Consider the following 15,283-nt stretch of genomic DNA (forward strand, 5'->3'; position numbering starts at 1 on the left):
GCTAAACTCTGATGAGATAAAAGCATTTAATTAAAGGATGACATGCAAATGTTCCATTTTTAGGGTACTCAGGTGTTGGACATTCCTAAAACAGCGATAATGTACAATAAATTATAACAAATCAAAAATTAAATAGATATAGATTGAATAAAAGGAGAAAAGAAAATAATGAAAAATCCAAAAGAAGTGAGTGACAGGGACAATGCAGCTGTGATTAGCTACATGTCCCTGTCTACCAGCAGCTGTGTGCCTCCTATTCCTCTCTCTTCCTCCTCTTCCTCTTCTCTCTCTCTTTCTTCCTCTTCCTCCTCTTCTCTCTCTCTCTTCCTCCTTTTCTTCCCTCTCTCTCTTCTCCTCCTATTCCTCTCTCTTCCTCCTCCTCCTCTTCTCTCTCTCTTTCTTCCTCTTCCTCCTCTCCTCTCTCTTCCTCCTCCTCCTCTTCTCTCTCTCTTTCTTCCTCCTCCTCCTCTCTCTCTCTCTCTTCCCTCTCTCTTCTCCTCCTATTCCTCTCTCTCTCTTCCTCCTCCTCCTCTTCTCTCTCTCTCTTCCTCCTCTTCCTCTTCTTCTCTCTCTCTTCCTCCTCCTCCTCTTCTCTCTCTCTCTCCTCCTCCTCTTCCCTCTCTCTCTTCTCCTCCTATTCCTCTCTCTCTCTTCCTCCTCCTCCTCTTCTCTCTCTCTCTTCCTCCTCCTCTTCCCTCACTCTCTTCTCCTCCTATTCCTCTCTCTCTTCCTCCTCCTCCTCTTCTCTCTCTCTTCCTCCTCCTCTTCCCTCTCTCTCTTCTCCTCCTATTCCTCTCTCTTCCTCCTCCTCCTCTTCTTCTCTCTCTTCCTCCTCCTCCTCTTCTCTCTCTTTCTCTTCTGTTGATGCTGCTGCCCAGGGGACATGGATTAAGATGACCCTGTCTTCCTGTTCTCCTCAGAGAAAGATCAGAGAGGCTGGATGTTAACCCGATAACACACACACACACAGACACACACACAGCCCCAGCTGGCAGAAGGGTCCTCTACCCCCATCTCTATACACAAATAAACGCACACACCAGCCCCCCAGCCCAAGAAACCATGTCTTAGGGATGTCCATTTCTGCACAGCTGTCTCTGCTATATGATATCACTCACATGATTGTCTATAAGACCCCAGGGAAAGCTGTGTGATGAGGTGTGAAAACACAGAACAACTTTGATTTGGGGGTCAACTATCCATTCAAGAAAACCTTTGAGTCACTTGGAAGAACCATGTGTGTCTGTGTGTTTATACGTGTTGTTTATATCCCGTAACTAGGCGGCGAGGATTCGTTTGAGGTGGACCGCAGCTCTGGGGAGGTCAGGACCACCGGCCGACCCCTGACCCCCAGCAGGGAGTACATGCTGAGGGTGCAGGCGGTGGACACGCAGGGCAGGAAGGGTCCCCCTGCAACAGTGGCTATTCTGGCAGGGTTCCGCCCCCCACAGTTCACCAACGCCTCCTACACCCTGACTGTCCCAGAGAACACGCCCGTGGGCCAAGCGTGAGTACACCCTGGGTTTGGAGAGATTGTTGTGAGGAAAACCCAATTACCCATATTATGGACTACTTTTGACCAGAGCCACCTAGTGCACTATATGTGGAATAGGCTGTCATTAGAGATTACGAGAAAGGTGAATAAACTAGGGTTTTACAGGTGACATTGGACAGGAATAGGATGAGGGGAGGGGAGGGAGGTGGGGAAGGTGGTGTAAGAGCACCAGTGAACCAATGAATGCGTGTGTTCTGAGTATGTGTGTACATGTATTTTTGGTTGTGTATTGTGCTTGTTATGTGTGTGTGTGTGAGTGAGTGAGTGAGTGAGTGAGTGAGTGAGTGTGTTTGTGTGTGTGTGTGCCGCCTCTGCTGCTCATTAGAGGGGAAGCCAAAGGATTGTGTGAACGTGGATGATTCCTCTGCATTATGTGTCATGTGTTGGGAGGGAGGGGGGAGGGGAGGGGGGAGGGAGGTTATGAAGGTGGGGGGAAGGGGGGAGGGAGGTTATGAAGGTGGGGTGAAGGGGGGACGCAGATGCATCCTTTTCTCCCGAGGCTCGGAATATGAAAGTGTGGCTAATTCAAATACAGTGAGGGAAAAAGTATTTGATCCCCTGCTGATTTTGTACGTTTGCCCACTGACAAAGAAATGATCAGTCTATAATTTTAATATTAGGTTTATTTGAACAGTGAGAGACAGAATAACAACAACAAAAAATCCAGAAAAACGCATGCCAAAAATGTTATAAATTGATTTGCATTTTAATGAGGGAAATAAGTATTTGACCCCTCTGCAAAACATGACTTAATACTTGGTGGCAAAACCCTTGTTGGCAATCACAGAGGTCAGACGTTTCTTGTAGTTGGCCACCAGGTTTGCACACATCTCAGGAGGGATTTTGTCCCACTCCTCTTTGCAGATCTTCTCCAAGTCATAAAGGTTTCGAGGCTGACGTTTGGCAACTCGAACCTTCAGCTCCCTCCACAGATTTTCTATGGGATTAAGGTCTGGAGACTGGCTAGGCCACTCCAGGACCTTAATGTGCTTCTTCTTGAGCCACTCCTTTGTTGCCTTGGCCGTGTGTTTTGGGTCATTGTCATGCTGGAATACCCATCCCTGACCCATTTTCAATGCCCTGGCTGAGGAAAGGAGGTTCTCACCCAAGATTTGACGGTACATGGCCCTGTCCATCATCCCTTTGATGCGGTGAAGTTGTCCTGTCCCCTTAGCAGAAAAACACCCCCAAGCATAATGTTTCCACCTCCACGTTTGACGGTGGGGATGGTGTTCTTGGGGTCATAGGCAGCATTCCTCCTCCTCCAAACATGGCGAGTTGAGTTGATGCCAGAGCTCCATTTTGGTCTCATCTGACCACAACACTTGAACCCAGTTGTCCTCTGTATCATTCAGATGTTCATTGGCAAACTTCAGACGGGCATGTATATGTGCTTTCTTGAGCAGGGGGACCTTGCGGGCGCTGCAGGATTTCAGTCCTTCACGACGTAGTGTGTTACCAATTGTTTTCTTGGTGACTATGGTCCCAGCTGCCTTGAGATCATTGACAAGATCCTTCCGTGTAGTTCTGGGCTGATTCCTCACCGTTCTCATGATCATTGTAACTCCACGAGGTGAGATCTTGCATGGAACCCCAGACCGAAGGAGATTGACAGTTATTTTGTGTTTCTTCCATTTACGAATAATCGCACCAACTGTTGTCACCTTCTCACCAAGCTGCTTGGCGATGGTCTTGTAGGCCATTCCAGCCTTGTGTAGGTCTATAATCTTGTCCCTGACATCCTTGGAGAGCTCTTTGGTCTTGGCCATGGTGGAGAGTTTGGAATCTGATTGATTGATTGCTTCTGTGGACAGGTGTCTTTTATACATGTAACAAGCTGAGATTAGGAGCACTCCCTTTAAGAGTGTGCTCCTAATCTCAGCTCGTTACCTGTATAAAAGACACCTGGGAGCCAGAAATCTTTCTGATTGAGAGGGGGTCAAATACTTATTTCCCTCATTAAAATGCAAATCAATTTCTAACATTTTTGACATCTGTTTTTCTGGATTTTTTTGTTGTTATTCTGTCTCTCACTGTTCAAATAAACCTACCATTAAAATTATAGACTGATCATTTCTTTGTCAGTGGGCAAACGTACAAAATCAGCAGGGGATCAAATACTTTTTTCCCCCACTGTATTTATTAAAATAAACTTTAGGATTAACATGAAGGTCAAAGTGTGTGTCTGAACCTGCCTCCTCAGGGCTCTGATGACTGGAACACAATGTATTCATCTCCTGCCCACCCTCTACACGGTGTGTGTGTGTGTGTGTGTGTGTGTGTGTGTGTGTGTGCGTGTGTGTGTGTGTGTGTGTGTGTGTGTGTGTGTGTGTGTGTGTGTGTGCATCAACATCCTCTCTAATTTGTCTCCTTATGACATCACTTCCTGTATACTGTATCTCCTTATGACATCCCGTCCTGTTTCCCCCTGTAGTGTGGCGATGGTGGGGGCCATCTCCTTCCAGAGGAAGACTCTGTCCTACATGCTGCTGGTGAACCCTGGCAACCTGTTCAGTGTCAACCAGGAGAGTGGAGCTGTCAGCCTCACCCGGACAGTGGACTTTGAGAGTGGACACACACTCCACACACTGCAAGTCAGGGCCTCCGAGCCAGACACAGGCCTCAGCGGTGTGGCAGAGGTACACACACGCAACTATACACACACACACACACACACGCGCGTGCGCACACACACACACACACACACACACACACACACAGTCACACATACAGTGAGGGAAAAAAGTATTTGATCCCCTGCTGATTTTGTACGTTTGCCCACTGACAAAGAAATGATCAGTCTATAATTTTAATGGTAGGTTTATTTGAACAGTGAGAGACAGAGTACTAAGTCATGTTTTGCAGAGGGGTCAAATACTTATTTTCATCATTAAAATGCAAATCAATTTATAACATTTTTTACATGCATTTTTCTGGATTTTTTTGTTGTTATTCTGTCTCTCACTGTTCAAATAAACCTACCCTTAAAATTATAGACTGATCATTTCTTTGTCAGTGGGCAAACGTACAAAATCAGCAAGGGATCAAATACACTGCTCAAAAAAATAAAGGGAACACTTAAACAACACATTCTAGGTCTGAAAGAAATAATCTTATTAAATTATTTTTTCTTTACATAGTTGAATGTGCTGACAACAAAATCACACAAAAATAATCAATGGAAATCCAATTTATCAACCCATGGAGGTCTGGATTTGGAGTCACACTCAAAATTAAAGTGGAAAACTACACTACAGGCTGATCTAACTTTGATGTAATGTCCTTAAAACAAGTCAAAATGAGGCTCAGTAGTGTGTGTGGCCTCCACGTGCCTGTATGACCTCCCTACAACGCCTGGGCATGCTCCTGATGAGGTGGCGGATGGTCTCCTGAGGGATCTCCTCCCAGACCTGGACTAAAGCATCCACCAACTCCTGGACAGTCTGTGGTGCAACGTAGCGTTGGTGGATGGAGCGAGACATGATGTCCCAGATGTGCTCAATTGGATTCAGGTCTGGGGAACGGGCGGGCCAGTCCATAGCATCAATGCCTTCCTCTTGCAGGAACTGCTGACACACTCCAGCCACGAGGTCTAGCATTGTCTTGCATTAGGAGGAACCCAGGGCCAACCGCACCAGCATATGGTCTCACAAGGGGTCTGAGGATCTCATCTCGGTACCTAATGGCAGTCAGGCTACCTCTGGCGAGCACATGGAGGGCTGTGCGGCCCCCCAAGGAAATGCCACCCCACACCATAACTGACCCACCGCCAAACCAGTCATGCTGGAGGATGTTGCAGGCAGCAGAACGTTCTCCACGGCGTCTCCAGACTCTGTCACGTCTGTCACGTGCTCAGTGTGAACCTGATTTCATCTGTGAAGAGCACAGGGCGCCAGTGGCGAATTTGCCAATCTTGGTGTTCTCTGGCAAATGCCAAACGTTCTGCACGGTGTTGGGCTGTAAGCACAACCCCCACCTGTGGACGTCGGGCCCTCATACCACCCTCATGGAGTCTGTTTCTGACCGTTTGAGCAGACACATGCACATTTGTGGCCTGCTGGAGGTCATTTTGCAGGGCTCTGGCAGTGCTCCTCCTGCTCCTCCTTGCACAAAGGCGGAGGTAGCGGTCCTGCTGCTGGATTGTTGCCCTCCTACGGCCTCCTCCACGTCTCCTGATGTACTGGCCTGTCTCCTGGTAGCGCCTCCATGCTCTGGACACTACGCTGACAGACACAGCAAACCTTCTTGCCACAGCTCGCATTGATGTGCCATCCTGGATGAGCTGCACTACCTGAGCCACTTGTGTGGGTTGTAGACTCCGTCTCATGCTACCACTAGAGTGAAAGCACCGCTAGCATTCAAAAGTGACCAAAACATCAGCCAGGAAGCATAGGAACTGAGAAGTGGTCTATGGTCACCACCTGCAGAACCACTCCTTTATTGGGGGTGTCTTGCTTATTGCCTATAATTTCCACCTGTTGTCTATTCCATTTGCACAACAGCATGTGAAATGTATTGTCAATCAGTGTTGCTTCCTAAGTGGACAGTTTGATTTCACAGAAGTGTGATTGACTTGGAGTTACATTGTGTTGTTTAAGTGTTCCCTTAATTTTTTTGAGCAGTATACTTTTTTCCCTCACTGTATACAGTACACACTCACCTCTATACACATCTGATCCTAGCCAGATGGCTGGCTTGTACACACAAATGGCATCCTCACTAATCCACCAGTTCCCCTTAGGCCCGCTCCAGTCACCTTGGCTAATTCACTCAAAGGAGCTATGCATGCGGCTCTGAAGGTGTGTGTGTGTGTGTACTTTCCGTTGGAGTAGTATTGATGAGGAATAGACCCATCAACTATAGCCATGGTCAGCTGCAGTAGAGAACGTCCAACCTGCCCCACTATGCTGCTCCCCAGCCGTGGTCACATAATGGAGAACAACAGTATGGAGAGCCAGCCATGGTCACATAATGGAGAACAACAGTATGGAGAGCCAGCCATGGTCACATAATGGAGAACAACAGTATGGAGAGCCAGCCGTGGTCACATAATGGAGAACAACAGTATGGAGAGCCAGCCGTGGTCACATAATGGAGAACAACAGTATGGAGAGCCAGCCGTGGTCACATAATGGAGAACAACAGTATGGAGAGCCAGCCGTGGTCACATAATGGAGAACAACAGTATGGAGAGCCAGCCGTGGTCACATAATGGAGAACAACAGTATGGAGAGCCAGCCGTGGTCACATAATGGAGAACAACAGTATGGAGAACCAGCCAGTGAAGCATGGTGATTCTGTTCAGGTGATTGGACTGTGGCCTCAGTGGCAAGTTTGGAAATAGAAATAGGTGCCGTCTAGCTTCAGTACGGATACAGTGAAAGACCTATGGAGATTCTGGGTAAAAAGACAGAGAGACAATTGTCGTGTTTATTTATTCAGAAGGTTGTTTGTCTTTGCTGTCCCATTATGTGAGGATAATCATCTCAGACTTTACTTCAGATGACAATTATCATCATATTGTATGATGTCTCCCTCAGATTTAAAAATAACCTTTTACCTAAATGAGAACAGGTGTCCTAACCCCTTGTTTGGCTTCCGTTTCCTTTCCCACAAGGGCAGTTGAGGTAAGCTGTTGTGAAACTGGCGTATTGGAATCCCCCGGGGCGGCCATCTTTGTTTGTCAGATGCTCTCATCCACTGATGAGTTCTTTAGATGGACTTGGAAACCAGGCAGGACCCTGTGGCCAACGTGTACCTGGCAACCAGGCAGGACCCTGTGGCCAACGTGTGCCTGGCAACCTGGCAGGACCCTGTGGCCAACGTGTGCCTGGCAACCTGGCAGGACCCTGTGGCCAACGTGTACCTGGCAACCTGGCAGGACCCTGTGGCCAACGTGTGCCTGGCAACCAGGCAGGACCCTGTGGCCAACGTGTGCCTGAAAACCAGGCAGGACCCTGTGGCCAACGTGTGCCTGAAAACCAGGCAGGACCCTGTGGCCAACGTGTGCCTGAAAACCAGGCAGGACCCTGTAGCCAACGTGTGCCTGGCAACTAGGCAGGACCCTGTGGCCAACGTGTGCCTGGCAACCTGGCAGGACCCTGTGGCCAACGTGTGCCTGGCAACCAGGCAGGACCCTGTGCCAGACACAGAGGAACGCTTTAGCACCACACACACACACACACACAAACAAACAAACATGTACAACGCGAGTAGACAAACACAGAAACTCTTGAATGTACACACACATACATTAAACACAGATGTAACAATGCACACGTACAGACACAACACACACCAACATAAACAGGCTCCGCAATCTGGCAATAAGCTGTCATGGTCACCTCCCTCTGTCCAAAACACATACCATCTGTGGTGAAGACCTCCATCTGTTTGGTCTCTCTCCCTCTCTTTATGTCTTTCCTCTGACTCTGTCTCTCTCTGCTATCATGGGGTAAGGGTATGAAGAGGAGCAGGCATCCCATAGAGTTCCATGTCTCTCTCCCTCTCTCCTCCCCGTCTCTCTCTGCTCCCAGCTTCTCCTCCTAATCTTCCTTAAGCACTTGTATTAGCTCTTATTATCACTAATACTCTCACTCTCTGCCACGCACACACACACACACACACACACACACACACACACACACACACACACACACACACACACACACACAGTACGGCAGCAGTATCAGACCAGGCTCCTGTTGGTCATTAGCACAGTGTGTGGCGGCTCTCCAAGAGGGTCTTAACAGACAGGGTGTTTTTCTAACAGGAATTGGGATGCCCAGGGAGTGCTGGTGATTAGGTATGAGTGAGAGGGGGATTCAGTCTGCCGAGTTTGGATGAGTGGCGAGAGGGAGGGCTTCATAGTGTTACCCACAGGTTAGAACGTGATTGAATTGATGCACTAGGGGAAGAGTCAGACATTTTGTCTCAGTCTATCGATGCCAAGTTGAACCTTATTGTTTGGAGTTTGTTGTCTTTGGGGCGAATCCTAACTTCCACATAAGTCGAATTTTCACTTACTCTCGCATTGACATCAAGTTTGGATTTCAATTTGTGGCCTCCTGAGTGGGGCAGCGGTCTAAGGCACTGTATCTCAGTACTACATTTACATTTACATTTACGTCATTTAGCAGACGCTCTTATCCAGAGCGACTTACAAATTGGTGCAATCACCTTATGAGATCTACTGGAACAACCACTTTACAATAGTACATCTATATCTTTTTGGGGGGGAGGGTAGGGGGGGAGGGTTAGAAGGATTACTTTATCCTATCCCAGGTATTCTTTAAAGAGGTGGGGTTTCAGGTGTCGGTGGGGTTTCAGGTGTACTAGAGGCATCACTACAGACCCTGGTTCGATCCCGGGCTGTATCACAACTGGATGTGATCGGGAGTACCATAGGGCGGCGCAGAATTGGCCCAGCATCGTCCGGTTTAGGGGAGGGTTTGACTGGGGTAGGCCGTCATTGTATAATAAGACTTTTTTCTTAACTGACTTGCCTAGTTAAATAAAGGTTCAATTAAAAAATACAAATACAGATCCGGGTTCGATCCCAGGCTGCGTCACAGCCAGCCGTGACTGGGAGAACCATGAGGTAGCGCACAATTGGCCCAGAGTCATCCGGGTTGGGGGGGGTTTGGCCTGCCGGGATTTCCTTGTCCCATCAGGCTCTAGTGACTCCGGTCGTCAGCTGGATGGTGTTTCCTCCGACACATTGGTGCAGCTGGCTTCCCGGGTTAAGCGAGCAGTGTGTCAAGAAGCAGTGCGGCTTGGCCAGTGTTGTGTTTCGGAGGACGCATGGCTCTCGACCTTCGCCTCTCCCAAGACCATACGGGAGTTGCAGCGACGGGACAAGACTGTAACTACCAATTGGATATCACAAAATAATGTACAAAAAAAGGATTTACATTTGTTTCAGATTTTGAAGGTTTGCCAAATATGGTGTTGGAGTTTCTGCATTTTCTCAAAGTTCCAATGAAGTTTGTGTTAGTTCCTTCATTTCAGACTGACAGTGTGAGAGTTGATGTGAGTGTGTTGAGTGTGTCATGGTTCCATGCTGGGGCCCACGCTGGCTTCTCCAGCCCCCTCTCTGCCATGGCTGCTCTGTGTGCCCACCTAGCTCCCCCTCTCTCCCCTGGGGAGCAGCAGTCTCCCCCCTGGCACGGCTGGTCCCCAGAGATAACACCCCCATGTGGGAGACTGGAGGGGGAGGATCCAGCATGACTAACACTGCTCAGGGAACCTCTGGACTACCCCGCCTCTCTTTACCTCTCTCACTCTCTTTCCCTATCTATCTCTCTAACTCAATCTCTACCACCATCCTGCCCTATGATTATCTATCTTTTCCTCTTTCTGCCCCCCCCCCCTCTTTCTTTCCCTCTGTCACTATCTTCCTTTCTCTCTTTCTCTTCCCCCTTAATGATCTCTCTCTCTTCCTTACGCCTCAGGACTGTCATATTTACAGCTATAAAAAAATGATGTGGGTGTGCAGAGATTCAGTGTAAATGTGTGTGCATGCATCTGTAAGAGTGTGTGTGTATACGTGCGCACGCGTGCGCGTGTGTGTGATGTTGTGTTCCGCTTGGCCGGGGAGCGGCTCAGAGGGATGGGCTGCAGCTGTGCCTGACTACCACTGGGTTCTCGCTCTCCCACGCACTCATTTATATTAACCCAGCCAGCACGCTCGAGAAAACACACATACACACAAACACTTACACTCACATACACAATCACATATTGTGTAAATGACTGTCATCTGAAAGCTTCACACAAAGAAGAACTTCCACAGACCCCCCTCGATCGCCGCTCCAAGTTAACTTTCTCCTCTGTCCTTCCCTATAGGTGGTGGTTCACGTCACAGATGAGAATGACTGCACTCCAGAATTCCTCCATTCCATTTACAGCCGGGATAACATTCCCGAAGCCACCGCGCCAGGAACGTCACTGATACAAGGTGAGGCATCGGTGGAGGTTCTATGTGGGACATAAAGTCCATAACATACGTAGAGACAGACAGACAGACAGACAGACAGACAGACAGACAGACAGACAGACAGACAGACAGACAGACAGACAGACAGACAGACAGACAGACAGACAGTAACAGTATATACAGTGCCTTCAGAAAGTATTCAGACCCCTTGACTTTTTCCACATTTTGTTACATTACAGTGATATTCTAAAATTGATTCAATTGTTTTTTCCCTCATCAATCTACACACGATACCCCATAAAGACAAAGAAAAAACACGTTTTTAGACATTTACATAAGTATTCAGACCCTTTACTCAGAACTTTGTTGAAGCACCTTTGGCAGCGATTACAGCATTGAGTCTTCTTGGGTATGACGCTACAAGCTTGGCACACCTGTATTTGGGGAGTTTCTCCCATTCTTCTCTGAAGATCCTCTCAAGCTCTGTCAGGTTGGATGGGGAGCGTTGCTGCACAGCTATTTTATCTCTCTCCAGAGATGTTTGATCAGGTTCAAGTCTGGGCTCTGGCTGGGCCACTCAAGGACGTTCAGACGCTTGTCCCGAAGCCCCTCCTGCGCTGTCTTGGCTGTGTGCTTAGGTTTGTTGTTCTATTGGAAGGCGAACCTTCGCCCCAGTCTGAGGTTCTGAGCGCTCTGGAGCAGGTTTTCATCAAGGATCTCTCTGTACTTTGCTCCGTTACTCTTTGCCTCGATCCTGACTAGTCTCCCAGTCTCTGCAGCTGAAAAACATCCCTACAGTATGATACTGCCACCACCATGCTTCACCGTAGGGATGGCGCCAGGTTTCCTCCAGATGTGACGTGTGGCATTCAGGCCAGAGTTCAATCTTGGTTTCATCAGACCAGAGAATCTTGTTTCTCATGGTCTGAGAGTCTTTAGGTGCCTTTGGCAAACTCCAAGCGGGCTGTCATGTGAATTTTAGTGAGGAGTGGCTTCCATCTGGTCACTCTACCATAAAGGCCTGATTGGTGGAGTGCTGCAGAGATGGTTGTCTTTCTGGAAGGTTCTCCCATCTCCACAGAGGAACTCTAGAGCTCTGTCAGAGTGACCATCTGGTTCTTGGTCACCTACCTGACCAAGGCCCTTCTCCCCCGAATGTTCAGTTTGGCCGGGCGTCCAGCTCTAGGAGAGTTTTGGTGGTTCCAAACGTCTTCCGTTTAAGAATGATGGAGGCCACTGTGTTCTTGGGGACCTTCAATGCTGAATACATTTTTTCGTACCCTTCCCCAGATCTGTGCCTCAACATAACCCTGTCTCGGAGCTCTACGGACATTTCCTTCGACCTCATGGCTTGGTTTTTTCTCTGACATGCACTGTCAACTGTGGGACCTTAAATAGACAGGTGTGTGCCTTTCTAAATCATGTCCAATCAATTGAATTTACCACAGGTCGACTCCAATCAAGTTGTAGAAACATCTCAAGGATGATCAGTGGAAACAAGATGCACCTGAGCTCAATTTTGAGTCTCATTGCAAAGGGTCTGAGTACTTATGTAAATAAGGTGTTTCTGTTTTTTAAGTTTAATACATTTGCAAAAATATCAAAAAACCTGTTTTCACTTTGTCATTATGGGGTATTGTGTGTAGATTGCTAAGGATTATTTTTTTTTTAATCCATTTTAAAATAAGGCTGTAATGTAACAAAATGTGGAAAAAGTGAAGGGGTCTGAATACTTTCCGAAGGCACTGTAACAGACAGACAGACAGTAACAATACATAACAGACAGAGGGTGCTGCCCTCGGTGTGAGATGTTGATAGCCAGGCTTGGTTAGTGGACAGACACCCTGAGGGTTGAGGAGAGAGTGACCTCTACTAAAGGCTGGCCATAATGGAATAGGCTGCTCTTATAACCCTGCCTGTCCCAGACCTGATCCTATCACAGTAATTGAAAGGGTTTTACGCCCACTCACAATGGATGACTATGTGCCACGGTTCAACCACCGGCAACTCTTTCATAGAGGGAGGGAAGGGAAGGGAGGAGTGGGCAACCCTTTGGGAGGTTAGATAGATGAACGTGTTTCTTGTGCCGTTCATGCACAGGTATGTTCAGTCAGTGTGCTACCATGGCAGTGCATGCATCTTTGTGACCTCAACTCTATTGCACACGCCACACGTTATATGCGAGACCGACAACGAGGTTTGTTTTGCTGCTTGTCACACTGCATTAGGTTCTGGGATCAAATTGTCAATGCTAATAGATAGCAGGCTAACAGCTAGCCTCTCTGGGAGTGCTCGAGCAGTCTTCCCCCACTGAGCCATGAGGAGAGGAGGGAGAGAAGAAGACAACCCATTTTTCAAGTCTGTGTGTGTGTGTGTGTGTGTGTGTGTGTGTGTGTGTGTGTGTGTGTGTGTGTGTGTGTGTGTGTGGTGTGTGTGTGTGTGTGTGTGTGTGTGTGTGTGTGTGTGTGTGTGTGTGTGTGTGTGTGTGTGTGTGTGTGTGTGTGTGTGTGTGTGTGTGTGTGTGTGTGTGTGTGTGTGTGTGTGAGCCAGAGGGAAGAGAATGGCCGAATTGCTTACCAGCCTTTAATTCTGTCATTGTTCTCAGCTAAAGCCAATCGGCTTTAGCGAGGGATGGAGAAAATAGAGAGACAAAAAGGAACGAGAGAACGAGAGAGTAAGACAGGATGATCTAGTGGCCACGGCATGCTTTCTGAAGCAGATGCACACGTTGGCATGGGCCCGGCTGTGTGTGTGTGTCTCTGTGTGTCTGTGTGTGTGTCTCTGTGTGTCTGTGTGTGTGTCTCTGTGTGTCTGTGTCTTTGTCTCTGTGTGTCTGTGCATGTGCTTAGGAAAATTAAATCATGGTGAATATGCAGCTTTTTTGCATATCGTCACGTCGACAGACGCGCCTGTCACTCACTCACGCACTGGAGACTCCCCCTGCATGCAGAGCACGCGTGTGCGTGTAGAAGGAATAGTTTGATTTCAAGCTTTCGAATGGCTAGTTTGATTTCAAACGTTAGAATGGATAGTTTGATTTCAAACGTTAGAATGGATATTTTGATTTCAAGCTTTAGAATGGATAGTTTGATTTCAAGCTTTAGAATGGATAGTTTGATTTCCCGAAAACAGAGAAAGAGGCGAGCATGAGGGAAAGAGAGAGAGAGAGTCAGGAGAAAGAGACAAAGATAGAGAGAGAGAAATAGAGAGAGGGGGATGATTATTGTTGTTTAACTTAAGTCAGGATTAGTCTATAAATTGGGCATGGGTTTTTAATGGAAGCTAGCAGTGAGTGACGGGGAAAACTGCCTCTCCAATTATCTAGTCGAAATGTCCCAGGAAGGATTTAGCAGAGTAGGGAGGCGAACAAACTAACTCCCCCACAAACCCCTCAGCTAGCCAGAATCGCTCGCCTAGCCTCTCAGCCTAGCCTCTCCTCATATTCCTGTTTAATTTAGCTACCGCTGCAACTCCAATACTCCTGCCTATGCATTAAAAATGCTAATAGGTAGCCTGAAGATATATTATATTAGTCTGTGTATATTTAATGAACCTTCTGTTTCAATCCTGGCCTTAAGCTCCCCTTCTCTCACACACATGAACACACACACACACACATGAACACACACATACACACACTCTCTCTCGCTCGAACACATCCCCCCTGCAACAGGTTCATGTGTGAGTGAGAGAGGTAATGGGATAGAGGGAGGAAGAGGGAGAAATAGAAAGAGATGATGTAATGATGAGAGATGGAAGACGAGCAGGGAGTCAGCCAGAAATCAACTAATCGTTTGCGTCATTCTGTGTGCACGTGGGCGTGAGCATTTCTACATGCACGTGTGTACATTAACACACACTTGTCTGTGTCTGTGTGGGGAGCACGCTGTCTCTCGCCCTGAGGGCTAATTCATTAGAACTGGGCTCTGGCTCTTTGACTAATGACAGCAAAGCCTTCCTGAAGTTGGACTGTTTGATGTGGGCCTGTCAACAGCATGACTCTAGTCTAACACTAGCCAGTACCCAGTACATACAGTAGGTCTACAGTACAGCTAGTGTTATCACACACACTTCATACACCACTGGCCTCCAATATATCTCTTTTATTCACACTGGCTTTTTTAACACCACAGACGACTTAAATTGACCTACTGTACAATGGCAAGGAGCTGGGAAGAGGGGAGGGAAGGGGGGAGGGAAGGTGGGACAAGGAAGGCTGGAAGACTACTTTAAGTCGTTAAGACTAATGTATGTCGCTCTGGATAAGAGCATCTGTTAAATGACTAAGATGTGAAAAATGTCAAATGTAAGGCTACACACAGAGGCTGTAAGATAAATGACTACTGAAGTGTGTGTGTGTGTGTGTGTGTGTGTGTGTGTGTGTGTGTGTGTGTGTGTGTGTGTGTGCGTGTGTGTGTGTGTGTGTGTGTGTGTGTGTGTACAGTCATAAACCCACATTGGCCACTGAGTATTTCTGTTGGTAATTTCCTTATTTGCCAAACTGGAACAATGATTTCCAATGTGTACAAGCTGATTATAAAGATAATGACTCTTCCTCCTGTATTTCTGCTGTCTTCCTCTTCTCTTCCTCCTTCTCTTCCTCCTGTCTTCTTCCTGTCTTCCTGTCTTCCTCCTGTCTTCCTCCTCTCTTCTTCCTGTCTTCCTGTCTTCCTCCTTGTCTTACTCCTGTCTTATTCCTGTCTTCCTCCTCTCTTCCTCCTGTCTTCCTCCTGTCTTCCTACTGTCTTCCTCCTGTCTTTCTCCTCTCTTCCTCCTGTCTTCCTACTGTC

The 15,283-nt window shown here is 47.6% G+C and overlaps 1 protein-coding gene across 1 annotated transcript in view; it reads left to right on the forward strand.

Moving 5' to 3' along the window:
- LOC115176501 (neural-cadherin) overlaps positions 1–15,283 on the forward strand; it is a 130,230-nt gene that overhangs the window by 61,202 nt on the left and 53,745 nt on the right. Inside the window, exons 3-5 of the mRNA XM_029736537.1 lie at positions 1,282–1,507; positions 3,990–4,194; positions 10,403–10,514. Coding sequence (XP_029592397.1) covers positions 1,282–1,507; positions 3,990–4,194; positions 10,403–10,514 — 543 coding nt within the window. The remainder of the gene's footprint in view (positions 1–1,281; positions 1,508–3,989; positions 4,195–10,402; positions 10,515–15,283) is intronic.

This window comes from Salmo trutta, chromosome 37, assembly GCF_901001165.1.
Source record: "Salmo trutta chromosome 37, fSalTru1.1, whole genome shotgun sequence".
NCBI classification, from domain to species: Eukaryota; Metazoa; Chordata; class Actinopteri; order Salmoniformes; family Salmonidae; genus Salmo; species Salmo trutta.